The 13,390-nt window shown below is 46.3% G+C and overlaps 1 protein-coding gene across 2 annotated transcripts in view; it reads right to left on the bottom strand.

Annotated features, from left to right (window-relative positions):
• The window catches only part of RIN3 (Ras and Rab interactor 3), a 75,153-nt gene that overhangs the window by 19,790 nt on the left and 41,973 nt on the right, over window positions 1-13,390 (bottom strand). For both annotated transcript variants that reach the window (XR_014694085.1, XM_084522764.1), the window contains exons 4-7: window positions 12,982-13,054; window positions 9,972-10,063; window positions 3,678-5,165; window positions 1,015-1,323 (exon numbers count right to left, since the gene is read on the bottom strand). Coding sequence is in view for 1 of the 2 variants with exons in the window: in XM_084522764.1 (XP_084378890.1) it covers window positions 1,015-1,323; window positions 3,678-5,165; window positions 9,972-10,063; window positions 12,982-13,054 (1,962 nt within the window). In the remaining variant the exon portion in view is untranslated. The remainder of the gene's footprint in view (window positions 1-1,014; window positions 1,324-3,677; window positions 5,166-9,971; window positions 10,064-12,981; window positions 13,055-13,390) is intronic.

The raw sequence follows: 13,390 nt of genomic DNA, 5'->3' as shown, positions 1-13,390 counted from the left end.
CCAAAATCTTCTCATATGAGGTGAAGGCAGTCAAAGGTCCTATCTGCCCTGCAGCTTACGCTCAGCCCCGGTGTGGCTTCCTGTTCTGCTGTTAATGTGTCTAGATCAGTTGCTGAACTTTGCTGCATGCTGTCCAAGGGAGGACCCCTATAAGAAGCTCAAGGGACAATTCCTGCGTGAACGCCCCATGGCTGTTGTTGGTACAGAACAAAGCAGAGCAGAACCTTTGCGGATGGTAACTTCTTGAAAAACTGCAGGTCATTGCAAATGAGTATCTGGCTACTCTCCTAATTATGTATGGCTCTTCATCAGCTCCCCAATACACAAAGAAAGCTCTTAAAGGGGTAAGGCGGGCTCCTGGAGGAAGGGTTTTTTGGTCTATCTGCAAAAATGCATCCTGTCTGCAGGCCAAGGGCTTAACGTGCATTTAGCGGTTGGCCTGAGGCCCAAGTTATACTTATACTTGGAGTACGGACTTCCTCACACCACAGAAGCTTAGTGGTGGCTCTTGGAGTTTACCAGACTATCAGGAATTAATAACAAACGGTACCAGTATTCTGCATCTCCTCTTCAATTTAGGCAAAACTTTGTAAAGGCCAAATCAAGAGACCCTTCCCAAAGACCCATGCCTATAGGTTACCATTAAACTGCTATGTGCCGGGACAGAGCTCTGGGGATTTATGGAGAGCTGCATGAAGGCTTGTGCAAGATGGCTATTACCCATAAAGTACATGCTTACAGACATTATCTGATCCCTGGAGTTATGGAGCTTAAAGTTAACTTTAACCAAGAAACACCTTGTATCTGCTATTAGTGCAGAGAACTTCACAGAAACTAACCAGCGCAATCTGAACACAACCTGTGAAGAGCTGATACCAAACACACCAAGATATAAGAGTTGATACCAAACACACACAGTCTGGATATTGCCACATCGACTGTAACATAAACCTTGTTCCTGCGGTACCTGGCAAAGGACCCGTGTGGAATACCATGTCAGTAGCAGTGCTGTACCTGGGTTTCCCTGAGCCATGGAGTCATAGATGAGTTTGCAGGACTTCAGCAAGATGGCAATCTTCTTTTCTGGAGAATAGGCCTTGTGCATGGTTGTGAACTTGTGAAGGATCTTTTCTAGCACAACAGTTTCAGGCACACTGGTTGTGACACCAAGGTCAGTGGTAGTTGTGTTTTGTATCACAAGTTGGTTCTCTTTTAGCTGCTGTAAAGATCCATCTTTGTTGTGGATTTCTTTCAAGTAAGAATTGATGGCTTCTTTTAAAGGTTTAAGGACACATTTGTACAAAGATGACTCAGCAATCGCATCTGCATAGAGACGGGAGAACACAAAATTTCATGGTAAATAATCAACACCAAAGTACAGGTGCCAGTAAAACTCCCAAGAAAACATGGTTATTCATGTACTATTGAATAGCCATGAGCAGGGAACAGAAATTACAACCCAGAGAGTAAATGGCTCGTTACTGGCACCCACCAGATGTCTGAAAAGGCTGCAGACCAACATGACTGCACAGTCTCTGCTGCTGGAGCCATAGGAGAGCTCCAGCTGTCAGCAGCCCCAGTACGCCTGCACTGCCTGACTGCTGAGCAGTGCGGCACTGCCAGGCCACAGGAAAGCCAGCTCTGGGCAGAGAGGAGGAACCCCAGCTAACTGTGCTCCTTCTCACAGTCAGTCCTGGGGGGATTCACCTCATGTCCCTTCAGACATCTCTCTCACCTGTCTGTTTACTTTGGGATGAAATTAACTGAATCCTTGAAGTGCCCCTTTCTCCACACTGACTGAAGAGGGGCTGTAGCCACCAGCTCAGAGGCGGACACCAACATCTGGTCAGAAGCCTCTCACCCTTCCTGCTCAAGTAGCTCTACTTTACTGGTGTTTAAGTCAATTCTTACGCCACCTGCGTGTGAGGAAATTGTTTGTGTGGGCTGAGCTTTTGCTTAACGTCCAGCAGGAGACAAAAGGAACCATGAGAGACTGTGAGAAAGTGCTTTTCAGTCTGTTGTCCACCTCCTAGAGACCAGTGGCAGAGCTAGCAGGGCTGCAAGGATTGCTTGTCACCCCTGCACTGTGGCAAAAAGGTCACTGCCAAGGGAGCCGTCTGCTCAGTCAGCGAGGCATGAAACAGAAGGCAGTGACATTTAGGGATACAAAGTGCAAGGATTTCAAAGACTCAGAAAATCAGCCTGAGGCAGGAGGGATTTGAGTAGTAAATCATCCCTGAGGGGAATCCCTGTCCTCTACAGAAGGCTGACTGGGCCGTATCGTGCTGCTAAGGAACTGCAAGTGAACAGGGCTGGATCTAACCAAGCATGTCAGTAATCCTTGCACACACACAGCTCTACCAAGCAGAACAAGGACACTTCTTCTTTCTGCCTCCTCTCCACCTTCCCCAAGCAAGACTCATAGTGAACTTTCTGTGCTGACACCCACTCTGCCTCTAAGAAAGGGGTTGCTGGGAGAAAAGTCCCAGGTGTAATACGAGGTGTGTGAGAAGTGAAACTGTAGTTCCTCTCTCGGAGCTACGTCAAGGGGCGGGCAGCAGGTCTGCTCTGCTGGGAAGGCCTCGGGGTCATCTCAAGGCCTCTGCTGGGTGAGAAAGAAGTCAGCAGGGGCTGCTGAGACTGACAGCTGGGCACCTCTGGGTCACCACTGAGCTGCCCCCCCCTAATACTGGAGCTGCAGGATTGCCTGGACACCCCGGCCACTTCTGTAGTTGGCCATGGTCTGTGCTGGGAGCCTTCCAGCTCCCAGATTGCTCTGAGACAATTTAGGGATTTATAAGTAGCTCTGCATTGGTTCCCAGGTCCTGAGCAAACAGTTTTAAGTCAAAAGAGTGTGTATTCCCTCATGAACCCCTTTGTGTATTCCCTCCTGAACACACATAAAATGGCCAGGCCAGTCTATTTTTATTTATTTATTTTTAACAAGGAGATAAATGGCAAATTATGACTCACAGCAGATTGAGTGAAACACCCTCAAGCACCCAAAAAGATTATTATTTTTTCTCCCCAAAGGCACATGATTTCTGTAGCATAGAGGTGTGAATGCTGCATTTGTGTAGCCAGCAGTGTTGCAGCATGCAGCATTTCAATGCCTCAGTGCTGAGGCTCAAAGACCGACTTGGATCAAATGATTCCTCCAACCTGAACGTTCAGTCTTGTCCCTCCTTGTTGGACAGCGACTGGTCCCCAGCTGGCTGCCACAGGCAGGGAGCTCTCCATCCTCACTGCAGTGTGGGGAAGGGGATGTGGAAAGCCAGGGAGAACAGAGCTGTGCAGGGTCTTGGCCTTTTGTATTTGCAGTGAACACAGCTCTTTGTGCATGCCTCTATAGCTATATATTTGTATGCATATTTTTATGCATGTTTATGCATATTTACATACACACATCTCTCTCACACACACAAACATACATTTCTCCTGCTTAAACTTGTCCCCTTAAAACATTCAGAATAGTATTTTCCCCCTCATTGGACTCCTGGTTTTTAAAGATGCTCCCTCAAATGTTGGCAACCACAGAGCAGACTTCAATTTAAGCCCCTCAGCTTTTGGGAGATGGCTTATAATTTCTGTAAAGCAGAACTTGTGTCTGCACAGTTCTGTCTCCCTCCTCACTCGCCCAAATCCTTCCCAAGGATGAGTAAAGCACAAACACCTACCTAACTGTTCCTCGGTGTAGGTGGCTGGGTCTATCAGAGATTTCAACTCAGTGCTCTGCACCAAGTAACTCTTTAGCTGTGTCATCATCATCCGTATTTCTTGTAGCATCTCTGTGCTGGAGCTCTGCTTTGCCATCATCTCCAAACTGTATACTCTGTAGTCCCGCACAAGGTTGCCAAAGTACGAATCCTTGTCCTGTGCCAGCTCCACTATCTTCTTCTGCAGCTTTCTATCATTCGACAAAAAGACTGTGAAGACATTGGACAGGCTGACAAAGGACAGCCTGTTCTTGGCCTTGTCCAATATCATGGAGCGTGTCTTCTTACCAGATGAGCTATTCAGCATGTCCAAGTCATCCTCGGTGCTGCTGGTGGAGTAGGAGTCTGGCTCGGACGCTGATGCCTGAGCTACAGCGCTGCCTCCCAGGCCTTCCAAAGACAAGTGGGAACCTTTCAGTTCGGCTGAGATCACAGACTTGCGGCCACGTCCTGGTTCAGTCTCAGTGTTTGTGCAAGCTGCACCACCTGCTGCAGGTGCTGAGCCACTTGTGCATTGCACCTGCACCGCAGACACAGCCAGCTCCACCACCGTTCTCTGCTTTGACTGGCAGGAGCTGGGGACCCTCGGTACTTGGGAGAGCCTCTTCCTTCTCGGTGGAGGGATAGGAGGTGACTTTCCATTCTTAATGTCATTACTTTGTATATCAGGCATGTGCTCCTTCTTCTCTGCAGGTTCAGGCTTTGTCTCCTGAAACTGTGACACAGCCCTTTCAGGAACCTCCCCAGGCATTTCTACAGTCTTTCTGCACAGCAGCCTTTTATCTCTGCTCTCTGTACTCGCGTCTTGTTTTCCTTCTCCCTCTTCCCCTTTCAGCGTTTCACAACTTCCAGGCTTACCCAAGCAGCTCTCCTCTGAGCTCCTCTCGCAGAGCCTTCTCCGCGGGGGGACGGAGGGCTGGGAACCCTTCTTGGGGCTCGCTGCCGGGGACTCCTTGGGTGAGCCGCTCTGCTTCCCTTCTTCTTCTTCACCGTCACCGCCCTCAATTTTCATTTCCTTGATGCTCTTTCCTAGTGGCTGAAGAAGCAGCTGGTTTTCTTCACAGGCCGTCATCGGATCCCGCGGGAGCTTCAGAGAAGACTTCTGACCGTGAGCGTGAGAAGGGGGTGGGGGGGGAGGGCGGCGGGGAGACCTCCTTTCGGCGAGCGTGGTGTCAGGGGGCAGATCGACGCTCACAGTGCGGCCTTTAGGAGGAGGTACATCTGGAGGAAAAGGATTACTGCACTCTTCTATAAAAATAGGATTCACGAACCACAGCCTGTCATTTCCTATTGACAGCTCAATTTCACATGAGCAGTGGTTTGTGCTACTTGCAAAACACTGGGTAGATCTTAAACTGTCTGCCTGGGCAGTGCTGAAAGCAGAGTCTCTTGCAGGGTGGAATAACCCTTCGCCTCTTGTTCCACGGTTTAAGGAGGAATCCCAGAAGTCTGTCAAAAAAAAAAAAAAAAAAGTTAAAAAAGAAGAAGAATGTAAAAACTCCCTGAGAGAATTTTAGCTGCTAACTGTATGTGGAAGTCCTACTTTTTGTTAAAAGAAATGGCACACATCTTTCACACCTCTGCACTAAGCAGTATGAAGAAAGGGTTGCTTGTTTTATGTGCACGAAATGTATGAAACCAGGGGAAAATCTCAGAAGATTCATCAGAAATTCATCAGTTTTCTGATGAATTTCTTGCCAATTTTAGAATGCTCCTCTAGTGAGAGATATTAATGTGCAGCCTGTGCAGTATGAGCAAGAAGGTGCAAGTAGCAAATATGAATGTTTGAGAAAAATGTTCTGGGGCTTGTTCAGTGATCACTACCTTCAAAATGCAAAGGTGAGTGAAGACCCCAGGCCACTGCTGTCTGCCTCTTGCTGACCGTGGGAAGGTGTGGGGCTGGGATGTGCAGCCAGGACCCAAAATGTGCCGGGAGCACCAGAGTCATCAGATGAAGACGACTCCACCCAGCAGTGAGCTCATGTGGTGGGGTCTGATCCTGCCTTGCAATACAACCACTCCAGAAATACATGACTTTGTATTACTTCCACAGATCAAATTTATCATTAACTTATACAGCTCTGGATGACCATTATCCAGAGCCGTGCCCAGGCTCTGTTTTGCACCTTGCCTTGAGACTGCCTGCCTGCAGGTGTGAAAGAGGTAAGCTGGTGCACGGGACTGTGTACATAGGAGGGTTTTATACTGAAGGACTACAGAACAGTTATGTATGTCAGTGCCATCAGCTGTGACTAGAAAAAGAAAGTGGTTCAGATGTAAGAAGTCATTTTACATGTCACAAATCTATTATTGGAATTTGTCTTTCAATAAATTGTTTTAAAAAATTATGAAGTGTTTGTATGTATTCTGAGCAGTTTCAGTATATTTTTAACCTCTTCTCCTTTTCCCAGAGGTGTGTTTTCAAAACTGCTTGCTTTATTGGTTTGATTGCTTTTAATCACTCCTCGAGCTGCTAATTCTGGGTCCACTACTGGAAATATCAGGAAACAGATGATCCTGCAACCTCTTTGTTTTCTAACCAAAGAAAGAGGTAAAATCCTATGAGGGTATTCCCTGGCTGAGGACTGCATATGTGCCTATGGATTTAGGGACAAGGGGAAGACGGGAAATCCCAAAAACACAGAGATGCAGATAACTACATTAAACTGTTCCAGCATGCCTGGTGCCAAGCCTGCAGCTGCCTTGCTGCAAAAACCTTACTTGCCAAGCCCAGGAGGGGACACATGGGATGGCCCCAGTGCCCAGCAGGCAGCCCTGGGGCAGCAGCACAGCTCTCAGGACTCTGCCTTCAGCCGAGCCTGGCCAGGGCCCTGCTCTCCTGTCAGCTGCACCAGCGCAGCCCCCAGCCCATCACAGGGATGAGGATGCGGGGCTGGGCTGGCTACAGCCCTGGGCCTCCTCCTGAAAGCCAGCACCCAGAAATGCCTGGAGGGACTCTTAGGTAGGAAGGCTACAACAGAGCCTAGAACAGAGCAAAGAAACGCTTTCACTAAAGCCAGTACTGAACCATGGAGTGAAGCATGTTCAGATAAAATCTCTCCACTACATCCCCAAAGAGAGACCACTTCTCCTAAATGTATTCCCCGGTGCAGACGTGACTCTTGGTGGCTTCCTGCTTTCAGCCAACTCAACACAGTTGCTGGCAAAGCTGTCTTCTTTCTGCTGCCACCACAACCTGCCCTACGTAGCCTCTGCCTTTCCCCCCAGTGCCTCCCTCTGCCAGAAATGTCACCCCCAGGCACAGTCCATGGGTGTGCAGGCAGAGCAGGGTGGGCAGCTGGCTCCTAGCTGCCTCTGCTCCCTCTGACCAGGCATTTATACAGAATACCTACAGAGCAGGCTACATGCATGAGTGAATTAAATGACTGCATCGCCATTACAGAGAGAGCTAGGACACCCACAGCCAAGTGAAGAATGTGGCCACAAGTCACTAAAGCAGTGGAAGGTCACGTGCAGTGCCAGACTTGGAGCAGAAAGGCTCCTGCATGACTGTCATGTTAGGGCGGTGAAGAGCCTTTAATTTTATTTGGGTCAGTTTACCCACTGCAACCCAGCAGCTGTCTTTCTGTACTACGCTAGCAAGCCACTTATTCTGTGTCCACAGCCCCTTCCTTGCTCAAAAAATGCAAATTCTGAAAAACCCTCTGAAGCCCTGATGTTTAAAGTCAAACCATTGGCCATCTTCTGTATCTTGTGCTCTCCTGAAAGCATGTTGTACTTGCTCTGACTCTGTCCCTGGAAGGCAGCAGACTGCCCATGGCTCAGTTTCCCCATGCTGAAAAATGGAGATGATAACAGCATCTCTTATAAAAAATCTGGTAGTCTAAGGATGCAAGAAGCTAGTGTTACACACCAGCTCTTCCATTCCTATCAGGATGAAATTGTTGATTTAGTCCTTTGCAACCCAGGCTAGTATCCATGGCTAATTTGACTTTATGAGCATGTCCCCATGTTTTCTTCAGGAGGCTGACGTTAGCACAGCTTTATTCTCTGATTCCCTACCACGAGAGGGAGGAAAATAAAGAAGCTTAAAATAAAAGTGTTGCCAGGAACAGCAGCACGCTTGACAACAGAATTCGGGAGCAGACATGCAGATGCAACAGCACATATGGTACCATGTTACCAAGCCCTTTATGAGACTGTCTAGGTCATGATTTCCTTTGCTTTAAATCCTTTGGGTATCAGCAAATGCAGAGAACTGGAAGTCAGAATATAATGGTGCAGAATCTCATGGGCTGAGGAAATGGTGAGTAAACCAAAACAAAAGGGAAGTTGGTTATTTTTCTCAGTAGTAGGCAAGGATAAAACACTGTGACAAAAATGCAATGCTCCACTCAGTCTGTGAAGGACCAGATGAAGCAGTGGCGGTCTTCCCAAGGGCTACACAGCTGCTTCACGAAGGGTGTTCCCCACCACAGCCATGCTGTTTTGTGCACGAGGAAGGGGCAGTCTGGTCTTCTCCCATTGCTGTCCTGGTTCTTCCCTTACCTTACATCCTGGGAGGGATGATTAAGAAGTTCTTTGAGGCTTTGGCACTTGTGTGAAGGAGATATGTGCTCTCTGTGCACTGCAGTCACACTAATTCTGCTGAGAAGACACCTTTTATACCAGTGAGGTCAGGACTACAGGCCCTGCAGTATATCTGCTTTGACAGATATTTTACAACCAGGCCCTTTGTGGAAAAATCCAGCTTGCAGATTGACTTCTTATTTTCATCCCTTCCCTCTTTCCCCCCCCAAAAAATCACATCACTTGGAAATAAATAAAAATCAACGTACTAGAATTTCAAACAACACTGGGGTTCCTTTGGGAGTGCCACAATAGGCAGCATATATCGTTTGTACCCGTGAGATTTTGTTCCAGGAAGCAGCAAACACCACCACTCATTACTTCATCCTCTTTGACCTCACTGAGACAGCACGACACTCCAAGAAGCTAGCATAATTTCCCAGAAAATCTCTACACAATAGCATTTTTTCTCAGTTGTCAAAAGCTTCCCTAGGATGCAATGTCCTGTGGCAAACAAACCTCTAGACATCCCTACTTTTATGACCACCGCTGTACAGGAGAGAAGAATACAACCAACACTGCTTTGGTGCTTGTGCTTTGGTTAATCCTTTCAGAAGCTGCTGGAGACTTCCCTGAATCACAACCTTCTCAGATGAGAGAGAAGGTTGGTGAATCATGATGCACTTCTTATGTTTTAATCCAAAAGTTTACACCTGTTATAATTAATGTGATAGTAAGTTCGCAACTTGTTATCTCAAGTTGCGGGTTGGACTCCCATATTCAAGAATTGGAACATATTCAAAATAGAGGATGCTGAGAGTGTCAAGAGGCAAATCTGCTGGTAAAAGTCAACGAAGCTGGTTGAACTGAAACCAGAGGGTTTTGCCCATCCCTTCTGGGAGGTTTAATGCAGAAGATCCAAAAATAGATCCCAAAAGCCCCAAGGTGTTCTTCTGAGTATCTCTAAGTGAGCAAACTCTTCAGCTTCCAGCATTGTTTCACTGTTTTCAACAGCTGAATGGAAACTGAAAAGCATAGGAACGTGATAGGCACTTGCTATCTGCAATAGTCATCTCAAGCGGAGTGCATTTAATGGGAAGATATAGGAAGGAAAGAGTGCTTTTAGTTAACAACTGCATTTTCCAACTGTTTAATTTTATACTTACGATCTAAAATTTGCTCATTTGGTGCTGTCACTAAAAATAACATTTTGTTCTGTATCTTATCGGTGTGAGGCAAGAGAACACACTGGGACACTTTTCTACCAGCTAGAAATCCAGCAATAGGAAGCAGACATACCAAAATAGAAAAATATCACATTTCCATCAGGATTGCCCCGACTTATCAGAAGGGGAAATTACAAAGATGTTTTCCTCTTTTCATATACCTCTGATGTCAGCTACTTTGAATGTGTGTAAGCTATCCTGAGAGGCTGTGCCATGCTTCAGCTATTGAAATTTTTGCCTCAGCTCATATGGTGAAAATGTAGGTATCATGCCCTGCATGGAAGTCCAGTGGAGGTTTAAGTCCAAAGGGGTGGTGTGGGCTTTTTTTCAGTGTGCTTCCATGAACCTAAAGATAACAAATATTTTCTCTCCTACATTCAGGCTTCCTCATCTCTTCTGGAGACAATAGCTCATCTGTTCACCAGTTGCATTATATCTGTGGAAGGCACTGTGGTTCTCACAAGCCTCAGAGAAACCTTGAGTGCTTTGAGGGACTTACCTATCCCCAGACTAGAGATAATTTCAAGATCTTGAAAGCTATTGGCTTCTAATATTGCTTGTGGTAGCTTCAGGGTGAAGGGCAGCAAATCTCTGTAAAAAAAGAAACAGTGAAAAACTAATGAAAGAATAAACCCCACAATTGCTAGGAACTCCATAATTCACCATTGGTTTAGTGATTGAATTGGCTGACAATTTCAGCCCCGTTCTGAAAAGTACTGAAAGTTGCCTGAGGCCAGCAAGGAATCGTGCACATTGTGCTGGCCTGGCTTGCTCTGATTTCATAAGAGATCACCGGCTCCTGTGGTGATGCTTCATGCCTTGCCGCTGGCTTAATCACGGTGCCTTGGCTTCCCCCTCTGAAAACAGCAGTAATGCCACATCAGGGGAGACTGCAGGGTTCGAAATACCTTCCATGAAAAGTGAAGGTAATTAGAAAATGAAGTATCATTAGAAAAGCCATTCTTTCTGGCCTGGAGGAGATTTGCAGTCTTTTTTTCTTTTCTGTATACCTCTCTCTCCTCACCCTGCTTCCTCTTTCAGCAGTCAGTGTAAGCGTGAGGCAGAGCAACACAGTGAGACACAGTGGGGTTAGGAAAGTCCCCTCTGAGCAGGAGAGACCCCCGGGTGAAGGTCAGACAGTGGTGAGGTGCTGTGTGGTGCTGAGAAAACACACAGAGCTCTCTGCTCTTGGATTTATGACTGTTTGGTTTCTTAAAACATGCTGTATTTGCACTAAAAAAAGGACGTAGTTTTTCAGAGGATGGTAGCTGGGCTTCATTGAAGCACACCCTATGTCTGAAATAATTGAATGGAGCTCTTGGGCTGGCAGTCAAGTGCTTAGGTTTGCCTCTTGCCCGATGACAATTTGCTAAACCTCTTCCTACCTCAATCCTTGTTCTAGCAAGGATAAAAAAGCTGGCAAGCCTAGCCTCTTGGAATGGGGCAGGGGCAATTTCCACTTTAAAAAGTTTTAGCATATAAAAATGTTCTGCAAGCTGCAGAAAATTATTTTAGAAGAAGCTGGTGATGTGAGCAGGTAGTCTCTTCTATGTGAGCACACACAGCAAAAAAAAACCATGACTGCATGCCTGAGGACCCCTCTGTGGAGAGACAAAGGAAGGCAGGAGGTTTATTTTTGCCTTGTTAACAGATACATATTTCACTGGTGTACCGTGTACGCCATGGGTTCTTTGCATTTTTCTGAACCCTCTGTTGTCGCATTATTTGGCATTAACAGATTTGACCACAGGAGCTTTCTTCATGGCAGATACCAGGTTTAGAAAAGGAAGGGGGTGCCCACAGGCCTTCTCCCTTCTTTGTTATTGTTACATGCTTGAGTCATATGTGCCCAATTTTTTCTCTGTGTGTAGAAAAATATGTCTAAAGTAAAGAAGCATGAACACTTTACATTAGTAGAAAAAAATTGTGATTTTATTTATGGGGCAAGCAGCTTGCAGATAAGCCACCATGTCACCTGTTATCTACAGGTGTAATTTTTGTGATGTAAGGTAATTTACCCATCATGGTAGAAGAGGCCAAACTTTCTTTTGGAAAGAGCTTGTGAGGCCTGATAAACTGTTTCCAGATATTTATAGATTACTATTTACTACAGCCCTGAGAACAGGCCTCTCTGCTCATTATCACAGATTGCTTCTACAAGCTGCCAGGAAATAGCAGGTCCATGCTTAAGCAGCCTTTTCATTACCTGGCTCTGTCAGGAAAATGACTCCCTACTCACCTTATCTTACTTATCTTTTTATCTTTTGACAGCAAGCTAAGAAATCTCCTCAACCATCTGAATGCATATTTGACGTTCTGAAGTAACAAGATATAACAGAAACTAATAGAAAAGCTTTTCTTCTTCTGTTTTCTGGGGCTCATTCTCAAACCACGATCCTTTCTGCAGGAAAGCAGAAGCGAGCAGAATTTTCCCTGCCACAAGCCAATTGCCTGGAAATGCCCAGCATTCTTGCATGCTCCTTCGGTAGGACAAAAGTCTTTTATATGGGGTTCAGGGTAATTTATGCCTATTCCATAGGGCCTATGCATATCTAGATGGCTAAATGACTTTTTATCGATGGTGCTGAGAGAATGCGGTCCATCGGGTGAGGGTAGGAGTCCTGCTCCAGCAGTGTTGAACTCAGCTGGAGGCAGAAGCAGCCCCCAGAACAGCGCAAGTGTCTTTCTGGGTAAGCTGCAGCACATTGTGTCATACCATAGATAGATTGCTCCAGCCATGTGAGCTAAACAAGTCATAGCACGACTGCCCTGTAAACATATCCCGAGTCTGCTCTCCTCTCTTAAATGGAAATAACCTCTTTAAGAGTAATCTGAGTCTATATGATGAGGCCAGAAGTTTACATCCAGCTCCAAACCAGGCCTGCTAAAGCAGGGACAGGCCAAGCCGGGTGTGTAGGTGTTGCTGCAATGTGCTTGGCACAATCGCACAGATCAGAGGAGACTGCAGGCACGCAGGTGTAATCACATAGCGGGATTCAACAGCTGGTGAGCAAACCTCGCTCGAATGAAGAAGACCTCACAGGTCTTCCCCATCTCTGTGCCCACTACATTTGCTATTTTTACACTGTGAAAACATGGAATGTCTGCTCTTTATCACTTTATTTTATTTTTTGGCTAAATAACAGATTATTATTTTTTTCAGGATAGCTTTTCTTGAGAGTGACTAAGTGCTCCGAATCTCTCATGGGCAACAGTCTGCCAGCAGCCTTGCCAAGTTGCTGCCAGGTGTGTGTAGATGTTTAAAGGTGCTTTTAGTAAGAGATGGTTAATCCAGGAACTTTATGCTCCTGGTACCCTGCTAGCCCCTGTCCTATGCCTTGGTCTTTTGTGAGTGCAGCCCTACAGACCTTCCTCAGACAAAGCTGCCAGCAAACGCAGGGACAGCTGTGGCTGTGCTGTGGGAAAAGCTTATGGGCAAAGGCAGTCCAGAAGGGACAGCCACCCCAGGAAAGAAGCAACCCTCTGTAGAAGCAATGAATCCAACTCACCTACTGACGCAGTAGAAGGCAACCAGTTTGAAGATATCCTCAAATACAAGGACAGATCCTTCCAGGTACAGGACTGAGGAAAAACAAAAGAGACAGTCATCAACTCTTTGCTTTAAGATGTATGGTACAAAAAGCTGGCTGGGTTTCAGTCACACATCCTGTATTGTGTGATTGCCCAGTCTTTGCAAGGAATAATATGAAGAAGCGTAAGGAATTGTCTTCAGATGGCCAAGCACACTGAGATTCTCCAGGGAAACACTAGAGAAAAGACATCTCAGCTTGGTTTACTGAAAAGTTAGCTCAAGATGTCAGAATGTTGTGACAGTAATGGAAACAATGGAAAGAAAAAAAACAGGACACAGCCAAATGGTTCGTTACAAGTCCATCTATCTCTAAGGAACAGCAGATC

Source organism: Aythya ferina (genome assembly GCF_964211825.1).
Source record: "Aythya ferina genome assembly, chromosome: 5".
Taxonomy (NCBI): Eukaryota; Metazoa; Chordata; class Aves; order Anseriformes; family Anatidae; genus Aythya; species Aythya ferina.
Note: the sequence above shows the minus strand (reverse complement) of the source record. Positions and strands in the feature narration are given on the sequence as shown.